At 37.7% G+C, this 24502-nt stretch overlaps 1 protein-coding gene across 3 annotated transcripts in view; it reads left to right on the forward strand.

Annotated features, from left to right (window-relative positions):
* The window catches only part of CPNE4 (copine 4), a 228719-nt gene that overhangs the window by 136707 nt on the left and 67510 nt on the right, over positions 1-24502 (forward strand). For all 3 annotated transcript variants that reach the window (XM_032684440.1, XM_032684449.1, XM_032684432.1), the window contains exons 6-7: positions 2608-2691; positions 3586-3675. In XM_032684440.1, the coding sequence (XP_032540331.1) occupies positions 2608-2691; positions 3586-3675 (174 nt within the window). The remainder of the gene's footprint in view (positions 1-2607; positions 2692-3585; positions 3676-24502) is intronic.

Genomic DNA, 24502 nt, shown 5'->3' on the forward strand with positions numbered 1-24502 from the left:
TTATGATAGCTATAATAAATTATGAGCACTGAGGCATGCAAACTGCTTTTCCTAGTCTATGAGAGACAGTTATTGTTTGGGAAAGATTCCCCAGCAAATGTCTGCAAAATACAAGCTAATATTGCTTTTTTTATATAGTTCCCCAGTATTAAATTACTCTCTCAAAAAATCCTCAAATGCCCTGTCTTGCTGCTGAAGAATTTTCAAAATTTTAGTCTTTTGGCTATTTCAGCCCCTTTTTGAGGGACTGTTGCCTTAATCCCCAAGGGATTCTAAAGGATCCCCTAAGGAATTCTAAAAAATGTCATGCTCTGAAAAATTAATCTCTAAAAGATGTATCAAACTAGGTGCTTAGAAACAGAGGTAGATAAAATTTTAAAGGTTAAGCTATGTACATGTGTTATTACTGTGTGACTGCTGCACATACTGAAAGAACAACGTGCATTATACCACTCGCAAATGAATTATATTAATCATTTATATATTATTAAAATAGCACAACATTATATTGCTGCTATTCTCATTTCAGAGGATATTCTTTTGAGATAATGCAAAGCAGTTAGATGCAGCATAATAATCAAAAAGCTTTTAAAATGTTAATAGCTATGACAGCAAATGTTTCTTCAGCTTGTCATTTTTTACTTACCACAAAGCTTCTTCAATATACAAGGATTTTTTATTTGTACCTTAATTCTGAAAGGAATTAGGCTTTGTTTTTGCATTAAAGGGGGAATGATATAAGCCATCATCCAGCATTAAAATCTTTCCCTTTATGTGGTATTACCTTGGTAGTTAAAACCAGATATTAAAAATTACTTCCCTTGTACTGATACTGTTACAGCTTTATGATACTCAGCTGGGAAAGATACTATATTTTGAGTCTTATATGAAATTTTGGTTTCCTTTATGAATTCTTCTGCACTCCAGGGTACATTCTTTGGATGTATCGTTTTGAGGTGTTTCTTTCAAATAACTTATCAAATTCATGTTTGATAAAAAAGCTGCTAATATTAAGCTTTTACTCAGCTTCAGTCAGTATACCTATGTGTGAGAAGAGGCAGCTCAATCTTTTTTAACCCTATGGACTCTAGATTTTAGTGTCACTGTGATTTAACCAGCATCCTCACTCTCTGCTTGTTCTCCTTGCTATGCACTGCTAATCTAGCAGTAAATCCTGTATATACTAGCAGTTTCAAGTGCTGAGTGGAGTCCAGATACTAAATGTATATCAGGGCCTTGAGGCAAACCCTGGAGTTACAGACTTTGTTGGGTTTACATACTTTAAAATAAAATGTCCTTCTTTCTCCAGACATTCAAATTCAGGTGTCTCTTTTCAAAGCCCTGATTTGTTTGTTTGTTTTGTAATTGCAGAATTGTAAAAATGCCCTAAAGATAAATTTGACCAAAGTGGTGTGCCCAGACTTTGGCTAGCATCTTATCCAAAGCTCTTCCCACCCCAGTGGCTATCCAGCCAGTAAAAAATAAGTGTGGTGGACATTTATGATGAGAAATTTGTAGAACTATATGTATTATAATAATTTTTACACTACCACTATTATAGAAACACTTGGAGAGCAAACAGAATTTCTCACTTCCCCAAGTTGACATGGAGGTCTGTGGTTTTGGATATGGCCTACAGAGAAGAATTATATTCTTATGCACAAGTTAATCATGTGCTCTTTTGAAGAGAAAAATGAAGAAAGGACTTGAAACTACAGGAAATAGGCTTAGTCCATTTAAATCCTGCTCTTTCAGCATTGCACAGTTAGAAATCTGAAACTTCCCCCTCCAGCTGTGGAGGGTTAACACCCAGCCACTCTTCTGCCTCTGCAACCAGCATGTCCAGAATAAATGAGATGTTGAAACAAAAGTGTCTCTGGCCAAACTGCAGCAGCGCTATAGAAAGCAACTTAATTTAGGTTTGTGTAAGACAGTTCAGGATTGTTAGCTGAATGCAAGATGAGGGGAAGGTGTTCTGCAGTGCAGTGGGTATATGAATATGAACCTCAGTTTTCTGTCACAGATTTGCTTGTACTTAGAGATATCAAGTTATTTTCTGCATTCCCCCTCTCTGTTTGTCATCTTAGCACAGACCATGTTATCACATCCTAAAGAGGTCTTGCTTCTCTAACCATCTCTATCTGTCTTGACAGTTGGTAGCACACAATGTCTTGGCCAATTAACTGATGTTTTGAGAGGGTGGATGAATAGTGTGAAATTCAACCCCACTGTAGAATAAGCTTCAAAGTTCAATACATCATAAACTGATGTTAAAAGACCAAACAGGTATGGACACAGAAAGAAACAAGCTACCTGAATGAAGGGGCTAAAGCTTAGGAATCTGGACTAGGCGTAAGAAGGGAAAAGGACATTTTACCGTTCTGCATGCTATGATTAAATTGTCAAACTGGGTACAACAACAGTGCCACGGGAATCCTTGTGGACAAAGACAAGAATGAAACATTGCTGAGAGACACCAAGAGGTCTCTGTAAAACTATGCTGGCTCCCCTTTGTTGTTAGTAGTCAAGGAAGCACCAGTGCATTTTGCCTGCAAAATTCAAAGAAAAAGAATCCTCGAGAGTAACCTGTCCTATATTTTATTTTAGGATTTTTTCAGCAAATCTGATCCTTTCCTGGAGATTTTTCGCGTGAACGATGATGCAACCCAGCAACTTGTTCATAGAACTGAGGTAAGGGGTAGAGTTGGATTTACTCACCAAGGACATAGATGGGCTGTCAGGAGGAATAGTTTATGCCTCCCATATCACAAATGTTATTGCAAACACTCACATTTAGAAACACTTCCTAGTGTTACACTCTAGTGTAATTATTAACTAGTGGGTATCAGATCTTGATTTATGTATCTTACAGTAAAGGCAGAAGATACTGAAACCAAAGGTCCAAATTTAATTAAATTGGCAGATACTCTGTTTGAAGCCAAAACCATGCTACAGATAGTATCATATTTTCCCACTAATGCTATGTTGCATCTTCTCCACCTCCTCCCAGGGTGCTGGTGCTAAAGACATTTGTAATCTGAGTGCTTTACATTTGTTTCTTGTGTCCCAGTGACATTACTGCTTCCATGCTAATGACTGGCATTATCTTAAAAAGCAGCATTTATGTGTACAGGATGGAGCTGTGGTGGGTATTTGGGTTTATAAGCCTATAATGGATTCCACAAAGTCTTTCTAGCCAGGCAAACCATGTGCCTGTAAATTGATATTGCCCATCCCTGTTGCCTACTCCTGCATCTCTTCCATGGCTTCCAGTTCTACAACCTGTCCCTTGTGAGTTACACTCCCGCTGAGGCATGGCAGTGCTGGAGCAATTTCTTCAGCATGATCTACACATGATATATGCAGGGAAATATGTGCTCCTTTTGGGGGCTTTCCAGAGGAGTGTTTCAAACTGTGGGTTGCTCAAGGACACATATTCCATGCATGTTGTTCTGAAAACTCCAGCTGAGCTCTGCTTTCTTTCTCTTTCTGGTTAAGGTATTGTATTGAAAATTGTGGCTCTTGTTAGCATTCGTTTTGGAGATGTAGAAATGTTAATGTGTCCCTTTTTATTTTCACTCACAGGTTGTGATGAATAACTTAAATCCAGCGTGGAAGACCTTCAAAGTGTCTGTAAATTCTCTGTGCAGTGGAGACCAGGACCGCAGACTAAAGGTCAGAAGTCATTCCTACCTTTTTAATAGTTTTACTCATAGAAAATGAAAGTTTGTCTCCCTTTTTCAAGTGTAGATTGCTATTCTGCACTTCCCTCTTCTTTAATGGAAGAGATGATCACACATCTGATTACCACATTATGATTACCATAATCAAATTAGGGATGCAGAGAAGTGGTAATCCACTGTAATCAACAGATTATACTTTTTGGAGCTAGACAAAAATAAAATGCTGGTGTGGATGTGTTACAATGCATGCCACAGATCGGTGGAAAGGATAAAAGGAATCTTATGAATGCTTGAATTGTGATTTATAACTTCACAAAATTAGCCCTGTTATTATGGAACAACAGTGGTATTGACACAGTGCTTGTATGTATATGTTTGTATGGTATTGGGGATGCACAAGGAAGACACAGATATAAATGTTTAACTGTATAAATTGTTTGTGTTCCCTGTTGCCCTGTGGCACTGTTGGGCAAACAAGATGCGTTCAAGGGAAAAAGAAGTACCAAAAGAGTGAGGAAGCTTGAGAAGACAATGAAAGATGCAGCAAGGAGAAGTGAAGGATGAAGTAGATGAAATACAGGATGCTTAGGAGGCCAGGACAATGTGTTTGTGACACATGCCTGAGATGTGTGAAGGAAGCTCAACATCTCAGGTGGCACAGGAAAGCAGTTGTGAAAGATCTTCCCATCTACCCCTGAGCTGGTAAATGGTCAAAACCAGTTGTGTTTGGCATGTTCAGTGGGATTGGAATAGAGTTGTAGGAGATGAAATTGAGAATAAGCTGTACAGAAAGAACAGCCTCCATTTTAAAATGTAAGCAAAATTAACAATATTGGCTGAAGAGGATTTCTAATGCAAATGAAGAAATGTAGAGGAGTTATTTATTGTAGTATGTGTAGGATGACAGTTACGTGAAGTGTTAGGATAAGGACTTTGTTATCTTGGGAGGTTGCAATTTTATAAATTTCCTGGGTAGATAAAACAGCTATGTATTAGTTGCCTGAAACACAGAAGATAAGCACATAACTCGGTGTTGTGTAAGCAATATAGACCTCCAGGAAAGGAAAAGAGGGTGAAAAAGAGCAGCTACCGTCCAGGGGTAGTAATATGACTGACTCAAGGACAGTGAAAGCCAAGGAGCACTGCCATGGCTGGCACCTCCATTGGCACCTCTGATGCCTGGGCTGCTACTTCGTGACAAAATGGAAGCACTGGAAAAAAGCAGAGATGGCACATATTTGGACAATGTGTTCACATCACAGCTCAGGCAGGGCTGAGAGCTGAGGTTTTGTGTTTGAATGGAGTGAGCAATGAAAGGCTTGGAAAGGGACAGTGAGCAGTTGTTTGATGTATGAGAGAAGGGCAGGCCATATAGGCAGGTGGGACATATAGGCAGAGGTGACATGGTTAAAGCTTGTGGGAGTGCTGTAGCTTCTGCAGCATTCTGAAAGGTGAAAGAGGGGTGTAGGGGGCAATGCTAAAGAACACAGTATATTCAAAATATGAAATGCTGAGAGGCTGAAGAAGAGATGTAATGTGACAGATTACCTGTGTTATGCAGCCACTCTGAGGGTGCATCTTACACAACCAGATGCAGAAGGCTGTAATCTGTCTCTTCCTTGTCACAAGGTCCCAAATCACCTAGTCCAGCTTATATCTGACAGTCACTTGGAGCAGTCAGTTGGCCTTACAGGATGTACTTCTTGATGTAGCTTAAATTTAAATGAGTAGCATCCCATAGTAACATGACTATATAGGTTTGAGAAAAGAATTGGATCAGAATTCTGCCACTAAAATGAAAAGCAGAATTAGCTAAGCACTGCCTTCACCACATTGTGTACATGTGGCCTTTAAATCACTTAGATGAGAAAACCTAGGAAGAGAAGCAAACAAAGTGTGAAGTTTAGGCTATCAGAGCAAGTGCCAAGTCCATAAGGGCAGAGGAATGTGGTTCTGCAGTGAGAGACATGTTTTAATCTCTTCAAAGCTGAGGTGAGAAGGTATGAGAAAGGCTGAGATTTCAGCTTGGATAGAAGAAGATGGATCTGGGAATAAAGGTGATCTTTGAGCTATGAGCAGAGTGATAGTAATCAAAATTTTTTGCAGATGATACTTCAAAAGACAGGCTGAAAAGGGAGAAGTGAAGAGGAACAAGAATAGTCCTTTAGGACTGCCTGTAGACAAGATGAGGGGAAAATCAATGAAAGTATGGCTAAATAAGAAAACCAGGGCAAGATAGATCTTATGAACATATTCACAATTTTCAATATAGTTTTTTTTTCTTTTTGAGAGAATACATGTTTTATTTGTGTATGCAAATGTTTGCAGGCCCTGATATTTGAGTATTTGCCTGAGGCTGCAGTTCAGTCATTTGCAGAAAAGCTAAAAGTACTAAGATTTGCACCAGATCATTCATGAGTGCAGGAATATTTCAATGTTAATTATGGCTGTAAAATAAGAAAAAATCATGACACTTATTTCAAATTCAGGCCCTTTATAACTTTTAGTGGGTGTAAGATAAGTCTGTTATGGTGGAGCAGCCCCAAAAATCACTTGTATTTGACAGATAACATATAGCACTTGTCAGATGATTATTTGCTTCCTTTCTGTGTGGTCTATAACCTAGGAGTTTAATGGCAGTGAGGACAGAAGAGTAGAAATTATAAGACTTAGAGAGATGAAGTGTCTGTGACTGGTATAGCACTGTATGAATATTTATATTTTAATTTACATTGACAAGCAGTCCACTCTTCACACGACCATATTTTGGAACATTCGACTTTAGTTGCTTTGTTTCACTTCATGAAGTATATAGCAATATGTTTCTGCTAAGTGTTGGAAAAATTTCCTGTGTCATATTTCACGTGGGAGAGATTTAGTGTATTCCAGCTGCCTTGCTGAGCATCAGCTTCTTGCCAAGATTGCTTGATCACTGTGAGCTGTAATTGCATAAGGCTGGGTAGTTTTGTATCTCTACCTGCTGTTATTTTTTTACGCACTCTGGAAAGCATCATCTAAATCAAGGCTTAAAGAGGCATCAGCAATGGTTGGAGAGAAATATCAACTTGTGGAAATTCTGCAAGACTTCTTAACAACTGCAGACACACTTCAACTGTCACTACCTTTGGCTTCCCTCTATAGGCTATATGTAGCACTGAAGTTTTGGCCTTTCATCTCTACCACTGAAATCACCATGGGCATGGAGATTAGGGGGCAGATTTGTGTTATGAGGAATGGGGATTAATGGAAGAAGTACACTAAAACAATACAGATCAACTTACAGAAGCTTGATCTTCATTAGTCTTGTACCCAAAGCAGTCTTTACACTGTCTGGGCATTTGAAACTTTCTGGTTTAAATATCTGTTTAGAAAGATAAGACAAAGAAGGTCACTAAAATCAAAGCAGCCAGTAATTAGGGTCTGCCTCAGAAGTCTTTTGCTAGCATCCTTTACGAAGTCTGTTAATTCAAATTCCTTATGGACTTTTAAAAAACCCCTAATTTTGCTTTATTTATCTGTGGTGCAGAGAACAGTGAGTATTTTATTCCTCTCAGGACGCCTTGTAAAACTTTATTGCAATTATTGCTGCTCTAGGTTTTATTATAAAAAGGAGATATTAGATTTATGAACCTACTGAGCTTTTTTCCCCAGACATTGAAACCATCTGAGAAGTCTGATCACACTTCAATGCCGTTCATACCTTCTTTTAGTGCTAATGGGACAGACAATTTGTGTATGTATTGCAAAATACCTCTTCGATCCAACAGTAGTGCATTGCTTTTCTAATGTCTAAAGAGCTTCAATTCACAACAGTAATTACTGATAAATCTGACTGATGATTATAATCCTTCTCAGGGCAGTTTTTATCCTAGTCTGCTGGACTGAAAGTCCTGTAAATTGTGGAACTTTGGCATTCAAGTTTGGTTTCAGAATGTGAGGTGTGTTGCTGTCAAAGGTTATCTGAAATATAGGCTTTTATTGTGAGTATTTTCTGGGAGGAATCATCTACTGTCCACTCATTCTAATAGTTGCAGGGTTCCTGTTTCTCTAGAGGAGTCCTGGTAATGTACACGGAAAAATAATCTCTTTTTGGTTTGGTATTAGATACTGTAGTACTTGGGAAATAAACACATAACAAGGTGCTTGTTATGCACAGGCCAAACAGGGCACATGGTGTAGAGTACTTATATCTTCTGCTGAGGTTGTATGGAAAACATCACCAAAAGAAATTCTGTTCATAAGGAAAAGAGGAAGAAAACCCCTAGAATATAGACATAATTGAGATGAAGTGATAAGCTGCAAGGCGAGGGGGGGACGTACATGTCATATCTGTATAGAAAGTCCTTTCTATCTTCCACCCACTTAGGGGAAATCTTCAGAAGAAGAATGTCCATTAGATACTTTTCTACCTTGCAAAAATCTGTAGGTTACAACTGTATCACTCCTGTCAGTTTTTTTATTGTTTCATCCCTGCCCGACCCGGATTACAGATGATGATCCAAATTAAATTTGTGCATGCACAGCTATGAATGGGACCCACAGCCACGGTTACCAGGATTGCTCCATACATCAGGTTATAAGACCTCGGAGTGTATGAACAGCTCTTTGCAGCATGAAGCCCTGAGACAGTACTATTGCTTACTTTTGGGTAACCATGGGAAAGTTGCCTCTTCCTGTGTACTTCTAAGGAGGTTAAAACCTGATTCTACCATTCTTCTCCATTCTCTCTTATGTCCGGTTGACTTCCTCGGCTCTGCCTATATGATCTATTGGAGTAGCTGTGTCTTAGTACATGAATTCCATGTTTGGTTTTCTGCTGAGGGTTCTATTTGCTAATGCTTGTAAGCCCCAGTACGTCTATGATACTTTTAGGGCTAGTGAAATGCATTCAGAAGGTTAAAGGTCGTGTGATTTTCAATTAATTTCAGCCCTAAGACCTTGATAAATAGCACTACGTGGCCCATTCCAATGTGAATTTTCATAGACCATGAATTTTCTACTTTTTCTTGGTAGGTCATTTCTAACAGTCTTCTTGATAGAACTACACTTTGCTTTAATTAACAATCTATGCAGTGCCTCTTCCTTGTTGATATTTTTTGTGGTGGGTTGACCTTGGCTACTATGGGGAAATGAACTCCAGATCAGCCAGACCCAATACACTATTATATAATGTGATCCTTGCTTACAATATTAATAGAATAAGCTCCACAGCCTACAAGAAAGATTTTGACATTATTCTGGAAGGAAACGGCCGATCACTTAATTTTAATTTTATTAATTAAAATCATGTTATTAAGATAACAATCTTAACAGTGCCTGTTATGGCATTTTTGGGGATGGAACACTGGGTCTTCTTCAGATAGTTGTAACCTTCTGTTTTCATCTGATTTCTTAAAATGTTGATTCTTTCATGCAGAATGTTGGATCATTAAGGGAAAAAAATGGTTTTTATAGGACTGTAAATGTATTGTTTGCTCCATTCTGAGTTAAAGAAAAGCAAATAGTACTGGTTATTTTTATATTCTCTGAGTTATTACTGCAGTGTTCTCCAGATCAATAAGCTTTCAGTGACCTTTAATACTTGACTACAGCTCTGCTTATATTATAAACTGGTATGTTATAAACTGTTATCCTTCAATAAACCCTCAGTATCTCTGAAAGGTGCTAGTTAAAGTAACCAAGCAGAACCTGTGAAGACGGCTAAGTAAAGCTTAAGATACAAGGAATAAGTAATAAGTTTAGACAAATCCATTAGTGCTTTTATTCTTTCACAGTTTAGCTGTCAGAGTGTTTGAAGCACTAATGTGGAAAGATATAGTTTATTGTCAACAGCAATAATTTGTGCAGGATTTTAAAAAGCATGTGGCACGAAAGGCAATTCAAGCAGTGTCAAATGATGATTAGAAAGGCATGAACTGAAGGATTTCACACTGTTCCATAAGAGAAAACTCATTTATTGTTGCTGTTTTCTTTGCACTTTTAATTCCAGGTAGAAAGAGGCTGGCACCAAGAACAAATTACAGCATAGGCTAGACCTCCTGGTTATTTACTTGATTGGGTGATTTCAGTCATACCTAATTAACTAAGCAGTTCTACATTTTCCCTTCAATTTACTCACCAAATTAATGCCATTGGAGCCAATCATTCCTGGCTCACTTACCCTGAACTTGCATATGGAGTCCTTCTTGTAGAAAGTCTTCAAAAGCAAGAAAAGGGGCCTCAACCTTTACATGTCTTCAATATGAATCAAAAGATGCTTTCAAATTACATTTTCAGTAAGTTATTTCTTTTTCATTAGGTCAGGGCATTTTCCTGGAACCTATAGAATAATTACCTTGCTCTTTGAGAGTGCAAATCTTTATTTATAGTCTGAATAATATTTATTAACCATTTTAAGGATGTTATCATGTTGTGAATTTTTAGCGAAGTTCTTCTAAAGCTAACTGTGCAACTGATAATTTTAGGTAATAAAAAGTTCCTTCTTTGTGGTCAAAAGAAAAAATAGGCTTAAATATTATGCTGAGATGTATATTTAATAAATGAAGAGAAACACTTGTATGAGTGCATACTGCTTAATTAGCGTAGGAGTTTTAATACAGTCTTCTGAAAGAGTGATACATTATTTTGAGGAAAAACTGTAAAAGCCAGTTTCTGAGACCTCCTTGCACAAATACCATTGGACCTACTTTTCTAGTAAATGTTTCTTGTCCTTTCTCTCTCATATTCCCCTCGTTCTCTCTGTTTGCCTGTGGTAGCAGGTGCTACACTGATTATTAAAACCTCAAGTTGTCTACTTTGTAAGGTCTACAGTGACTGTGGGGAATTTGCTGCAACCAATCACCCTGCTTTGTCAGTTTGGGTTAATCTATAATTTAGCAATTGGCTAATAATATGAGTGCCTCCTGAATTCACTAATCACAGCAGTGTGTTTAGAACCCTGATTTATCTGAGCATGTCAAGGACTGACCTGATCAATCTTCATAAGCTCTGTGTAGGTAGGGTGCAAGATTTAAGATCACCCTTAAAACAAAAGTGATTAACTCCATGTGTGTCTAATCTCAGTTTCCAGATTCCATTTTCTGTGTTGCCTTTCCTTGGCTGTATTCTTGATAAAGCAGTTGAAGATGCTGTGGAAAAAAGTACCAGATTGCAGTTAAGATTTAGGAGAGAGAAACAGACTCAAGAAATTAGCTTGATCCTATATTTGTTAAAGCAAGTGAGCTCATGCTAATGACTTTAATAAGCACTAGTTTGTTCTCCATTATGGTAACTGCTGGATATATAGCAAATTAATTGTCAGATTAATTAATCTAGATTTGGGTTAATTGATGTTTGTGAAGTGCTTTGAAGATGAAAGAGCTGTCTAAATGACAAGTGTTGTCACAACAATTAAGGGTCCAAGTGGATTGCACAAGGAGAGATCATTTGATATACAGTGGTTAAAAAGAAAAGAGATGATATTCACATCTCCAAGGGCTCGGGCTGCTGATAAAGATGGTGGTAGAAGACTGAAGGCAGAAGAGACTAAAAGGGGCAGGCTAGTGAGAGACAGGAGTCTTTCTCCCATCCGTTGAATGACTCTGACAGACCAAGTTTAAAGAGTTCATCCTGTAAAAGGAGATTTTTGCTTCCCATTCCTTACCAGAACCCCCAGTTCCATGAGCTCTTGGGCAGAAATAAAGAAATTTCCCCATGACATTGCAAGAAACATTGATAGTCTGAAACAGAGAGGACAAAACCAAGCAAAAATGTTATGTGTGAATATGTTTGTCTGGTTTAGGGGATCTGAGGAGTGTTCGCTCTGTTTCTCTTTTGCAAATAAGTGAGAATTTCTTCCAAATAATTTGTACATTGCATTTTTTGTGAGTTTCCTTCAATTGCTTACTGCCTCCATGGTTCCATCTCAAGACAAATAAATACAACCTTCCACAGCTTTGGTATGCAAGCCATCAGTATGAGAAATGTTTTGAAGGGCTCTCTCCCCCTCTTTTGAGCTGTTTTGAAATCGAGTTTTAATCCCCTGAAATGAAACAGAGGTTCCTACAAGTGCTGCTCACCGTAATCCAAATCAGAAATGTCTGGTTCCTTCACAGGGCAATAGTTGATAAGATCTAAATCCCATTCTGCGGACCATTTAAAAAGAAACAAAGCACAGCCCTGGTAATGAGGATCAGTTCCACACTGGAGGGTGGGCATACAGGATGCCAATTAATTAAATGACCTCTACATTCTTCATGATTTTCATATCCCTGTGTTGATAGTGCACTGAACACCCTTACAGACCCCAGCATTAGCTGCAGAGCTGCTTACTGTAGAAGTCTAGAAACCAGTTTTGAATTAAAATAACTGAATGAAGCTCTGCTCTCACCAAAGCAGATCGGGATTAGGCTTAGCTGTAACCTTGTAAAACAGCTGAATGCTGTAGTGAGAGAATTTTAAGTGTTGCATATCTTAAAGAAAATCCATCAGTTTCATGCCTTTGTGCCTACAGGACATTTTGCTGTGTGACTTACAGTATCTCATGATATTAAAAATGAGAAAAAAAAATGAAAGTCTAACCAGTTTTTCATATTCTTTTTTCATTTCTTTTTGTTGAGACTGGAAAGAATAGGGAAGGCAATTTCCAGACAATCTCATTTCAGTCTCTCATAAAGTAACAAAGCCTTACATTGGTGACATATAACCAACTTATAAAGGCTTTTGGTTTCTTTTCAGATATCTTTTTTACTGTGTAAATCAAAAATTACACACTCATGGAAATCCTTCTCTTGCTGTTAAATCTTGTGATAAATGTATCCTTTGGTATGAACTATATACTTAAACAGAAAGATTACCTTAAAGTTCTACTCATGAATTGTATTTTTAGTTTACATGCTAACATACTGCCTTGCAAAAATAGCTACATGCTGCAGATAATAAAATATATGTATTTTAGATTGTAGTATTCTCAGGGAACATAGCAGAATCAAATTTAAGGCAAAATAATACATTTGTTTAAAAAAACTTACAGTAAGTATCTTCAGGACCCTAATTATAAATTAATGTTTGTGATATTCTAGGCAGCATTAGGGCAGAAATAGCTATTGAGTGCATCTAAACTTAAATATTTTAGATGATGTCTCAGTACATAGTGGTCACTTGGAAAGTGTGAACTTTGTCTCACACTGAAAATATGTATTAGTCCTCACACAGTGATCTCACCTAATACACATTCTGTTAAAATTTAGATCTGCATTTTTCATTTGCCACAAACGTGTTTCCTCCCAGCTAGATAGAACACACATTTTGTAAGGTGTAAGTACATGTATACAATGTATATGCACCTTACATAATGGAGTTGTGTTTTGTAATAAAAATGTTTTATCTGCCTTACCAAATCTAAATTAAGCATGCTTGTCATGCATGATGGTTCTCTAAATAATTTTGAAAATGTTTGATAGCTATGCTCTACAGGATTCCATAAAAAAAGGCATTAGGTGATCACTGACCTCCTTGAGGTAATACTAGAAGAAATCAAGGCTCTTGGGGTCAGAGACTTCAGTGTGTTTGTGGATAGTTGTTGTTCTTTTTGTGTGTCAGAGCTGCTAAAGCATGTTGAGGAAGCTTTGCCATAGTGTTTGCTACCACTAGCTCAGACCCTTGAATGGGATTTGGCTAAGATAAAACTTGTGACAACTTTATCCCAGTCTCCCTCAGACATGGAGAAATCAAAAGCTGTTTGTTCACCAGGGTTGGAGTTATTTTAATGGCTTTCTCACCAAGAGCAATGCCACTAGTATGTTTTTCAGGAAGCCTGGGAGAAAGATGTTCTCTTGTCTCCCCTCTGCTCTGAGCTGCCACTATGGCAGCCCCAGCTCTTGTGCTCTTCAGGGCTCTTCACTGACCAGCCAGCTGTGGCGCAGCAATCCTTTCCCCTTTCTGTGTGGCTGTTTCCACCATACTGTTCACAGTTTTGCTCAACAGAATTGTTCAAAGCTTAGTGTATTTAGTTCATTGCTGCCACTGAACGCCTCAAAGGATGTGCAAGTCGTTTTGAGGGTAAGACTTCTCTGTGACTTTAGAGATGATTCGTGTCCTGAGCATGACAGCCATTGTGTCTGCTTTGCCTGAGATTAGAAGTGATGGTGTTTCCTTTCACAGACATACTAATCCTTCCACTTCTGAAAAGCGCATGGATTGTTCATACATCCTTAAGTGAAAGAGAAGGCAAGTGATGTTAGAAATCATTTCTCAATAGTAGCAGTATTAAAGTCTCTTAGTCTGCTTTTAGAAGAGATGATAAAAAAGACTATGGCTTGCCTGCTCTATGTACTCTAAATTGCCTTGGTCTGAAGTTACAATATAGGAATAGCAACAGCATCAGCAATTGATCTCTTAGACAACTCTTTACATTTCAAATGCCTAAGGTTTGTTCAGATTCACTAATCACCTCTTACATTATTGACCATTACATTACTAGTCTGAGTTCCTATTGAATTTCCTTATTTATTTTATTTCTGAGACAGTCCAGAATTTACTGATAGTAATTTCTTTTCTATGCTAGGAAAAGATAACCTTAAAGCGGTAGCTCTGAATAACTTAATAACTTGGGGGAAATTACAAGGGAATGGTGTCCTCAGAACTTGAAAATCACTGTGACCAGGCACAAAGGAAGTTCTCTTTCTATACAACACAGTTCAGTGATGGACTAGAGATATGTTGTCAAAGATTGTTGGAAGGCCAAAATCTGTCAATATGGTAAAAGTGTGACCAGACAAATTCATGAATGGTTATTGCATTCTGGCTGGCTTTTGACAGCATATAGCAGATGCTCTCTCCAGCTTCAAGAGTATGTAAAGTTGTTGACTGCCAGTAACTGGGAGAATATGGTAAAGATGAATGTACCTTTCCTTGTCTTATATAGTCTTTCTCTAAGTATTTGCTAGAATCCGACAGAAAGATGATACTGATGCCACGTACTTTTAATATTTTCTTGTGGTGAATGCTTGTAGCTTTCAAAATGAAATTTAAGTGTTGATTTTCATTTGAAAAAGCTCTAATTGGTCAGGGCTTCATTATCTGAGAAACTGTGCATATTCATACCAAGTTGATGTACATACTGCTGGTGGGTCATGCTGCAATGTTTCTTCTACTCCAATAAAATTTCATGAAAAGATGACAGGTAAATGGATTATTTACAGCTGAAGTGTATCTAGTTTGCTGTGTATAAACACATAGATAAGCCAGTCTAGTCCTTTACTATTCTGTGGCAGCTGCAGTAAAGCATAGGGAATTCTGCGTATGCCTTCAAATACTCATCCTGACCCTGGTTATACATGCAGAGCCCTCTGCTGCCTTTCTTTCTTGTATAGATCAGCTTATACATTTTTCATAAAAATACTGCCCTTCAACAGAATCCCTGTTTGATATCAGCTATTTTTGGAGTTTTTTTAATGAATCCATTTCTAGTTGCAAGAAAAGCATCTTAAGATCTGATGACTAGATGTTTGGAAAGGCAGGTTTATTTTTACGGGCTAATTAAGAAGTAGGTTACTCACATTAGGGAGTCACTGTTCTTCTCTTAGACAACAGTGTTTCAGACTCTTGCACTTCAAAATATTGAAAAAATACTTAGAGTTGTGCCAAAAACTACTCTCTGACTCATGGTCAGGCTAAAATATGGGAGTAAAAAGTTTGCCTATTGTGAGATTTCAAGGGTAGTTTCTTCATAATACCACAAGCAACCATTCATGAGTAAACGGGAACCGGGGGGGGAGGTGGTATATGAATATTGCTGCAGACTGATGATAAATGTTATTAATAAATGAGTTATGTTGCACAAGGAGTGCTGAAAGTTATCACTTAAATGTTTCATGACACTGTTACTAAGAAAGAAAGGTAACAGGACACAACCAGATTATCTGACAGAGACACCTGTGGGAAGGGTATCTCCTTCCTCCCCAGGTGTCTGTTCCCCACCAGTCTGAGCTGTCTGGGAACAGTCAGGATCAGGCTTTGGGGGACTTGTGGTTGTCTTGGGTATGGTAATAAAGCCTGTATACCTTCCCACTTTCTTCTGAGTGTGGGATCCCTTTGCTACAGTTCATTCTCCATCCCTTGCTGCTCTCCTGGGAGTCTTGCATGCTCCAGCTCTGACACTTGGCAGAGGCTGGCTGAGGTTGGGGAAGCAGAAGCATGGCTTGGCTCTAGCCATACCCATTCTGGGTATGAGGAATTCATGCAGATAAATCTTACCAGCCCTGGGGAGGGCAGAGGTGAGGCAGAGTGGATGGGCCAGAGCTGGGCAACAGGAGGTGCTACATGTGGTTAGAATTGAGGCTGTGGTAGTATCAGCCCCCAGTGTCACTATGGACATTTTAAACTGTGAGTCTGCTGCAGTGTCCCTGAAACTTTGTCCGGTGCTCTACTGAAGCTGTGTTAAGACTGTGAAATAATGGCATTCCTCATCAAAATGCAGGGTGTGCTGCTCCAAGCAGACTTATGAATATGCAAAACTTGCACAAAATAATTAAAAATCACTAACTCATACTCATAATACTCTCATGCACATTTTAAAATTTAGAATTGTGATTTTAATAGCCTAAATTTGTTTGTTCACAGCACCTGAACCTTTAATCTCCTTAAGAGCTTTGAATCCTCAACACTACACAGCTTTAAGGTGACTTGTAAAAGTAATATACAAGTAATCCTGGTAGTGTAATGTTCACTACCTGCTCTCCTAGTCTGACTTGCTCCCACTTTCCTGGCTGTTCAGAGCATTAAGCATGTACTTGTAAAGTCGTTGACATTTGAGTTCTTTCCTTCAGTCTTTAATGATACAGAAATAAGAGCCTGATCTGTCTTCTAGCACCAGCAGCACCAGCAGCTTCTGGTGCTGAATTCTTTGACTGGTAATTTCTTTCCTTTCTACAGAAAGCAAGACATCATTCTGATCACCACTTCGTAACTGGGCACTTTCTGCCCAGGGTTAGACTTGCCACCAAATTTAAGATCAAGATTAGTTGTAGGATTGATATTCAGAGGAGCTTAGGAGGTAAAGGTGAAGTTTGGAGAAAAGAAATAAGTCAAAGAAAGATACTAATTTGTTTAGTCTTGTATAGGTGAACATTTCTTTATTGGCAAATAGCTGAGGTTTTTTTTAAAACCAAGTGTTTTCTGTGCAGGATATTACTTTTAAGCACCCTTTCATCTTAAAAGTCATGCAAAGGTTTGCCTTTGTTTTGTTTTTTTTTTTGTTTTTTGTTTGTTTGTTTTTAATATTTGTGTTTCATGGAGTACAGCATTAGCAGAGGCCAGAAGTGGAATCAGTTCTGTTTGTGGTATTTTGGATGTAGGATATATGTCCCCCAATTGCAGATGCAGATGTAGTGATCCTTCACAACCCCAAACACGACAGATTGCAGTGAATTCTGCAAAACATAGGCATGTTTTAGATACCGAAAGCTTCCCTTATTTGTTTGCCAGGACTGAGAAAAATGAAAAGACCGTTTCATTGTAAGCACTATTCTGTTAATAGTTGCCAAGAAAGACCTGCTTCCTTCACCTTCCATATTTTATCAATTTATGCTGCTCACGGGATATCCATTACTACTACAATATCTCAGTATTGCACAAGCTTCACTTGTCAGAAACAATCAGAATTATTGATAATTTTTCAAAAACATTGTCCTGCAGCTTTTAGGAAAGTTGCACAAAATCCAGCTGTGCCAGGATCCTTCTGTGATTTTAGATGTGTGCTTCCACTTCCTATTCTGGAGAGAGAGAAATATCTGTACAAGTCTGCAATGAGAGTCCTACAATTGCAATCCCACAAGAGCACTTAGTGAATAGCCTATTTATGCCAACACAATGTTGTACTGAAGGAGAGCCTCAGAATAGTGGCATGTTCACCCATCCCTCTGTTCATACCATCTTTATGTCTTGTAAACCCAACATAAATACAAAGGGACAAAGTTTGTCAGGATTTTCATCTCAGTTTTTTTCCACAAAACCTCCTGCTTTTGGGGTTCAGATAAAATAATTTGAATCTATAACAGTTTTACCAGACTGAAGCATTAAAAGAAATCCCCCCAAAAATAAAAGTATTTAATTTTTCCATCTCAAGATAGCCTTTCATAGATAAATTTTCCTTACTTGAAACTTTAAAACTAGGAATTAAACCCCAATGACTCTTTTTTTTAAAATTATTATTTTTTTTTCTTTTTTTTTAATCACTTTGGATCAAACAGGGAATTTTTGTGAAATATATTTTGCAACCTCCAGTAAAGACAGCATTTCAGGTAGTTCTGTTCCTGTGCCAGGAGACTGGAGAGTGTTGAGCTCAAGGTGACGTTCCTGAGGATCAGACAGTACGAAGTCAGCATCTTTGGTGTTCAGGTGCTTGATTCAAGCCCCCTTGTGGTCTGTAGAAAACCATATTTTGGAGGAATACATTTCATATAAATAAGATCTGCATTCCTCAGCCGTCATGTATGAAAAGGGACTGCTGAGTAGTCATTGTAATGTTCTACCTGATATATTTTGTAGATGAAGTATCTTGAGTATATTCTGGGAATCTTAAATTACCTTGTAAATTTGCAATATTACTTGAGATGTTAAACTGCCATTGGCTTTGTGATAAAATACTGTTTTCATCTACAGGAGACAGTATTACTCAAATGAGTGTTACAGCACTGCAAGGAGCAACTGCATGTTCCATTTACCTTCTTTTCTTACAACTGAGAAATATAACCATATCTGAGTATGAATGCTTTTATTTAATGAACATGAACAGACTGGTATATTGAAATTAATTGTGCTTGGAGTTTATAAGAACAGCTTAATAAATTACTTCTCTTATGCTCTTTTAACTTTGATTTTTGTAAAGGCTAAGCTGCCTAAAGCTTCCCCTCCTTGAAAATCAATTTTTCATGTAGTATTGCCGTGCTAGTAATAATTCCTTAATTCCTTTTCCTGTTCCAGACCCGAGTGATTTTATCTATAAGAAAGAGGTAGTAGTAGCTGGAAAAAAAAACCCGGAAAAACCCCAACAACACAACACAACCAACCAAACAAAAAACCCAAACCAACAAACCAGGAACTTATTTTCTCTCCTTCCTCTCTGTCCTGATTAAAAAATTGTTCTGAATTAAAATGGACACTTAGCTTTCTTTCTTCTTTCTTTCTAGCTTATGACCCATCTCCAGTGCATTGCAATTAATGTAAAGTAGTTCTCATTGACCCATGCTATACTTAAACATCTTAGAGATGGACACTTATTTCAGAACTCAGTAGTGTTTCTGATTAAGCCTTGCTTTGGGGTATTTTAAACAAGAAAATGTGTAAAGTCCTGACACTGAACGCAGCAGGCAGTTTCCTTGCTCATACTTTCAAGTTATTTTCTGCTAAACCAAAACTATTTTACTGCTTTGTTTTTGATTTTCCAGTGCTTTTTAGCCCACCTTCCCCTCTGCTATCTGTACTTAACTCACAGAGAGACAGAAATAGACATTTGAGTGAGACTCCTTTATTTTGAGTTTTTTGTGAGTTTTTTTTTGAGAGGTTATATGATCTCCTTTTTCTTTGGAGTTTCCATTCCTCCTTAGTGTTTTCCATAAAGGGGTTAATTGTTTCATACATTTCTCAGTTGTTGACAATGGCTGTTACATCTTAGTTAATGACAGACAAGTGGATCCTAATCTGTAAAGAAGTATTTGATTTTAATGTCTATATCTGACCTTTTCCTATGTTACTTTGAATTTTGTATCAAACCTGCTTTAAAGCAAATACATATCAGAACATTACTCCTGTTCTATTTTTTCTCTCCACTGATAAGAAGAACAATCACATATCCAAAAAGGATAATATATTGTAACATTCAGGAATGGTAAGTTAACTTCCTTCTAGCCATTTCTTTTCCAGTTCTGATGTCATGGTTAGGCAAAGTAATACCTGAACTTCTAAAGTTTTGTTGGTTTTTTTCCTATGGATTTTATTAATGTTACATTTACTTCCAAAGCCTCCTCATAAGGCTTTATATATTTTACTATATCCACTATATTAATAGCAGAAATAAAGCATATCACTGTTGTGACTTACACTGTAGGAAGGCTTTCTGAGCTGGGATGAGATTGCAGGTGTTCTTCAGGCCTGGGTTTGTACTGAGTCATTGGATAATAGACCTCCCTAAGTTTCAGGAGTCTTCCCCTGGAAAAAATGAGAGCAATTGCACAGTATTCTGCTAGTGTTTTGGATCTAGGTACCCATAGATGGATACAAAGTTGTAGAATAATTTAGCCTGGAAGGGACCTTCATATTTGGAATTCAAAAGACTTTGTTAACAGCATTTCTCTTAGATGAATATGTAGAACTAGAGAATAAATATGAAAGAAGTTTTTAACTTCAAGCCCTGTCCCTAAACTGGAAGTAAACTGAAACCACGTGACATAAGACTGATTCAAGTGCTTTTAACTGAAATACACTGGAGATTTTTGGCTAGCATTTGAAAAAATTATCAATTATTTTTTTGCATCTAACCTGAGGCAGTCTAGGAAGATTTGACTTTTTCAAAGGGGTATGTTCTCAGCACTTTTCTCTGAAAAATCTCTTCAAGAGTCTTAAGCTGGAGGAGTCAAAATCACAAGTCTCCAATGAGAAATTTTGGTGTTTGAAGTTATTTCTGTATCTCATCTTTATTATTTGTCTAGATATGCATCTAAGCCCTCTCTGAACTAAACTGTCTGTTAAATTGACTGACATGTTAAATTTTACAAAACAGAGGCAGGAATCATTTTTCCTAGTAGGGACCAGTTAATTGTCATATTTGATGAATTCCTCTGGTATTTTGCAGTTCTTCTGAAAGACAGGATCTTCTAACACAGTGAAGAGCACATCACTAAAAGACAGTTATGCTAACTGCATTTGATTTTGTAACCTCAACTAGTAGGTTATGGTAATAAAGAACCATTTTTATGTAAGTGAATAAAAGATTATAGTTATAACCTTTGAAAGAAGCTGTTCCTTTTCTTTCCTGCTTTCTTGTGCATTCATTAAATACATTTCTTTATTTCACAGTTTCAGTGTGTGGAACTAATGTATCTTTTCTTAACACATTTCCTTAATAGATTTAATATTTGGCATTTATTCAGAGCATTTCCGTCAATGATTTTGAAATACTTTACAATTAATTTTTTTATATACTTGTGGCATGGAAACTGGTTAATAACAATACATCTACCCTGGAGAGAAACAGAGAAAGTAAAGCTAAAGCCTAGACCCTGCCATTACCTCAGATAATACTGCAAAGCACCATTGTTCAAAATAATGAATCAGATTCCAGCAAGTTACAGAACTAAAACAAAAGCATAGCATTTTTAAATACTATTCCTTATCTCCTGTTCAGGTTTTGAAATTGTTTTATATGTGCAAATACTCACTTGTTTTTGTATGTAAGTCTAGATATAGTCGTGAGACTCCAGGAGGTCAAGCTTAAAAACGATACTTGGGACAACTTGCATCCCACTTTTAGTTTAATGCAGGGACACCATCACACAGGCAATGTAGACCCTTAAGCTCATATTTTTCCTAGAGCCATGGATGGGAAGAGTGCTGATGTGTACAGAAGTAATTTGATTGAGATCACATCAATCATTGGTGTTAGAACCAAGTCACACTGCCACTTGTTCCTTACGCTCAGCATTGCTCTAAGATGGCTGCAAAGTATCAATAGAGGTTTTCCATAGATTAAGAGAATTTTACCAGAAGAAACTGATTTGACTGCATCTGAAAATTCATGGAAAAGCACCTGTTTTGACATAAATTTTCCTTATGAAATATTTTAAGTAGGATGGGAAATTCTGGTTAGAATTACAGAGAGGAAGAAAGAGAGCGAGCAATTAGCACTGCAAGAGCCCCTGGCCCAGAACAGCTGGCTGACATGTGGAGTAGCCATTTGAATACAAGTCATTCACTTATTTACTAATTGCAAGCTGACTTTCTCAGTCTTTTCTACTGAAGCAGATCCACATTGTATAATTAAAGTGGGGGGAGTGAACAAGAGAAAGGATGATGCTATCATCTGATATTTAAATGTTCCCCTTTGATGTGGGAAACTGAGGTTCAAAACCTTGCCTGAATAAATATTTAAAGAATTATGCAAAGCAAAGCAGCTTCACCAGAGAGGAACAAGAGAGAAGCACCAAGCAGAAGCCTAGAATAGCTTCAGTGTCAGTGTAAGTGGATAAAGCCCCCATCCCTGAAAAGTGGGGAAAATGATGGAGCAAGAAGTCAAAACAAAAAAGGCCCTTATCCAGAGGGCGGGAACACTATTTTCTATTCCTTTCTTCAGTCCCTAAGAGAAATATGAACAGTCTCAGATTTGTTCTGATACAGAAGGGAGTCTTATGAAATCCTGAAAAATCTCTGGGGAGAGGAAAACATTTTTCTCATGCTCTCATTAGTAAAAGATTTGTTATTTACAAATGCTATCCAGGACAGGTCTATCTGGAAGGATCTTGGAGATATGCAGGATAGCCAGGCTGTTCACTAAGGATAGGAATTGAAATATAGTATGAGGAGCCAACAAGGCTTGATAAAAATTAATTCCTTTAAGAGGAGCAACATCTCCTGCTTGGCGACCTCTTCATTAAAAAAAATAGGAAATGGAAAATAAAAAAATGGAAAAAGTAGTTAGCCAGCCTGATCATTGTTACCTCCTTTAACAGATGGGGGAAAAAATAATCCACCAAAGTTACCTCCTGGCCCAAAATTTTTCTAGGAGTTTCAGACCCTGAATGTTGTGCTTAGGTACATTTTCAGAATATGAAGCATTTTGTACATGTATTTTCCAACTGAATGCAGCAGTACAATTGAGAGAATTTAATGATGTGTAACAAGTTGACATCTTTCTGCAAATGCCATAGTTTATTTCAGCTCACACTTGCGTGGTGCAATACTAAAATGAAATTATGACTTTGAAATGAGCAAATCCATTTTCAAGTCTGAGATCCATTTTCAGTGATTTGAATCTCCATTAAGGACCATGCCAGCTCTTCATACACTACTGGAATTAAGCCTAACACTACTCTGTGGGCAGTCAGAAAGCAAAATGTATGACAAATAGTGAAGAAAATTCTATCCTATATGATTAAATTGTCTGGAATACAGATTTCTCTGAGCCTTGAGTACTCTCAGGCCTTTTCATATAACTTGTTCTTTACCTATTTGTCTTTATTTCCTGAGAGATTCTACCCGGGATTTCATCTTTCCACTTGTGAATCCCCACTGACTACTCAGCCTCACCTTAGTGTCTTGACTATTAACTATTTTTGCTAAGCAAAAATATTTTTCCTGCATCCAAAGGAGGTCTCCCAGGGACAGTTTATGTGGCTTTGGAATAATTAGTGAAACCGGTAGGTAGGGACTACCTTACAGGGAGATGGACTCTTCCTGATGGTACTGCAGAAACCTGAAGGACAATGAAGCTGATTGCTGACATGATGGTGCACACCTAGTAGAAGTGAATGCTTTTGTGGGCTATACACCTTGCATGTCTCCTTGCTGGCAAGAGGTACCTCTTTCGAGTGCTCCACGGAACTCTCCTGGGAATCGATGTTTCTGTACACGGCAGAGTCATCACAAATTGGAAATATTTCTGTGTATGCCTGTGAAAGGCAGAGAAAAACTGGGTGATTTTGATTTAGACGCAGGTGCAATGTATTTTTCACATACATCATAGCACAAAATAAGGTAAATGGTTGTTACAAGTTCCCTCACTTTCCAAGTAGCTCTGCGAAGCCAGCCTCCTGTTCCTACCAGATCCACCACAAACTTCGTGTTATCTGTACATAAGATAGAGTCAGCTCTTAGGAGGATGGGAGTGGTGTGGGAGGTGGGTTCCTGGTACACTGCTTACTGCTTTTGTAAAAGAGTATTTGTGAATATAGTATTTATACAATTTCTTCAGTAGCATGTAAGCAATGTTGTCATTTCAGTAACATTCCTGAAAATATCACAGCTTGATTTTTTCACCATTATATCTGCTCTTCATTTCATCCCAAAGCATAGCAGAATTAACGGCATTGCTTTACTCCTGACCAGCTGTGGTGGTTTGAAACTCCCAAGAATCTAATTTCTAAGTTCTATTATGAATGCAGGGGTTTTTTCCCCTCAGGTGTTCTTCTGAGAGCCCCATCCAAAGACCATTGAAGGTCAATGGGACATTGGTGCAAATTATACAGATGCATTTACTTCAGCTAATGTTGACAGTTTGCATCAAATAATACCTCCTAATCATTGCCTGAGAGAGAATTGTTTTTCCTATATATATATGACTAGTATTAGATTGCATACTTTATATTCATAGAGTACTTCATTAAGTAGGTTAGACTCGTCTGTTCTGCCTACTTGTCTCAGGAATAATGTTGTTTCATTTCATAATGACATAATGGTGCCACCTGCAGTCCAAAGCCTTATACAAGTGGTTTCAGATAATGTGGTTCTCAGTAATAAGACACTGAACACAGAAATGGGAATAATAACAATAATCAGTTCTTTGTAGAAGTCACTGTGTTTTAAGAAGAGATACTTTATTTTAGTTGCCGTAATAAGACCTTAAATTTCTCACTATTTTCCTTGAAAATGAAGTCACTGTAACAAAAATCTTTGCCCTGGTGACTTATCAGGAGTATCCAGTAAAACTCAGACACATTATTCGCTGTAACTCTTTATGATACTGAGTGCTCTGGAACCTGCTAAGACACTTCATCACAAATGTCAGTCCCTTGTACATATCACAAATAAAGAAAGCTCATATGCTGTAAAATGTGTTTGAACCTGAGAGA

Source organism: Chiroxiphia lanceolata, chromosome 1, assembly GCF_009829145.1.
Source record: "Chiroxiphia lanceolata isolate bChiLan1 chromosome 1, bChiLan1.pri, whole genome shotgun sequence".
In the NCBI taxonomy this organism is placed as follows: domain Eukaryota; kingdom Metazoa; phylum Chordata; class Aves; order Passeriformes; family Pipridae; genus Chiroxiphia; species Chiroxiphia lanceolata.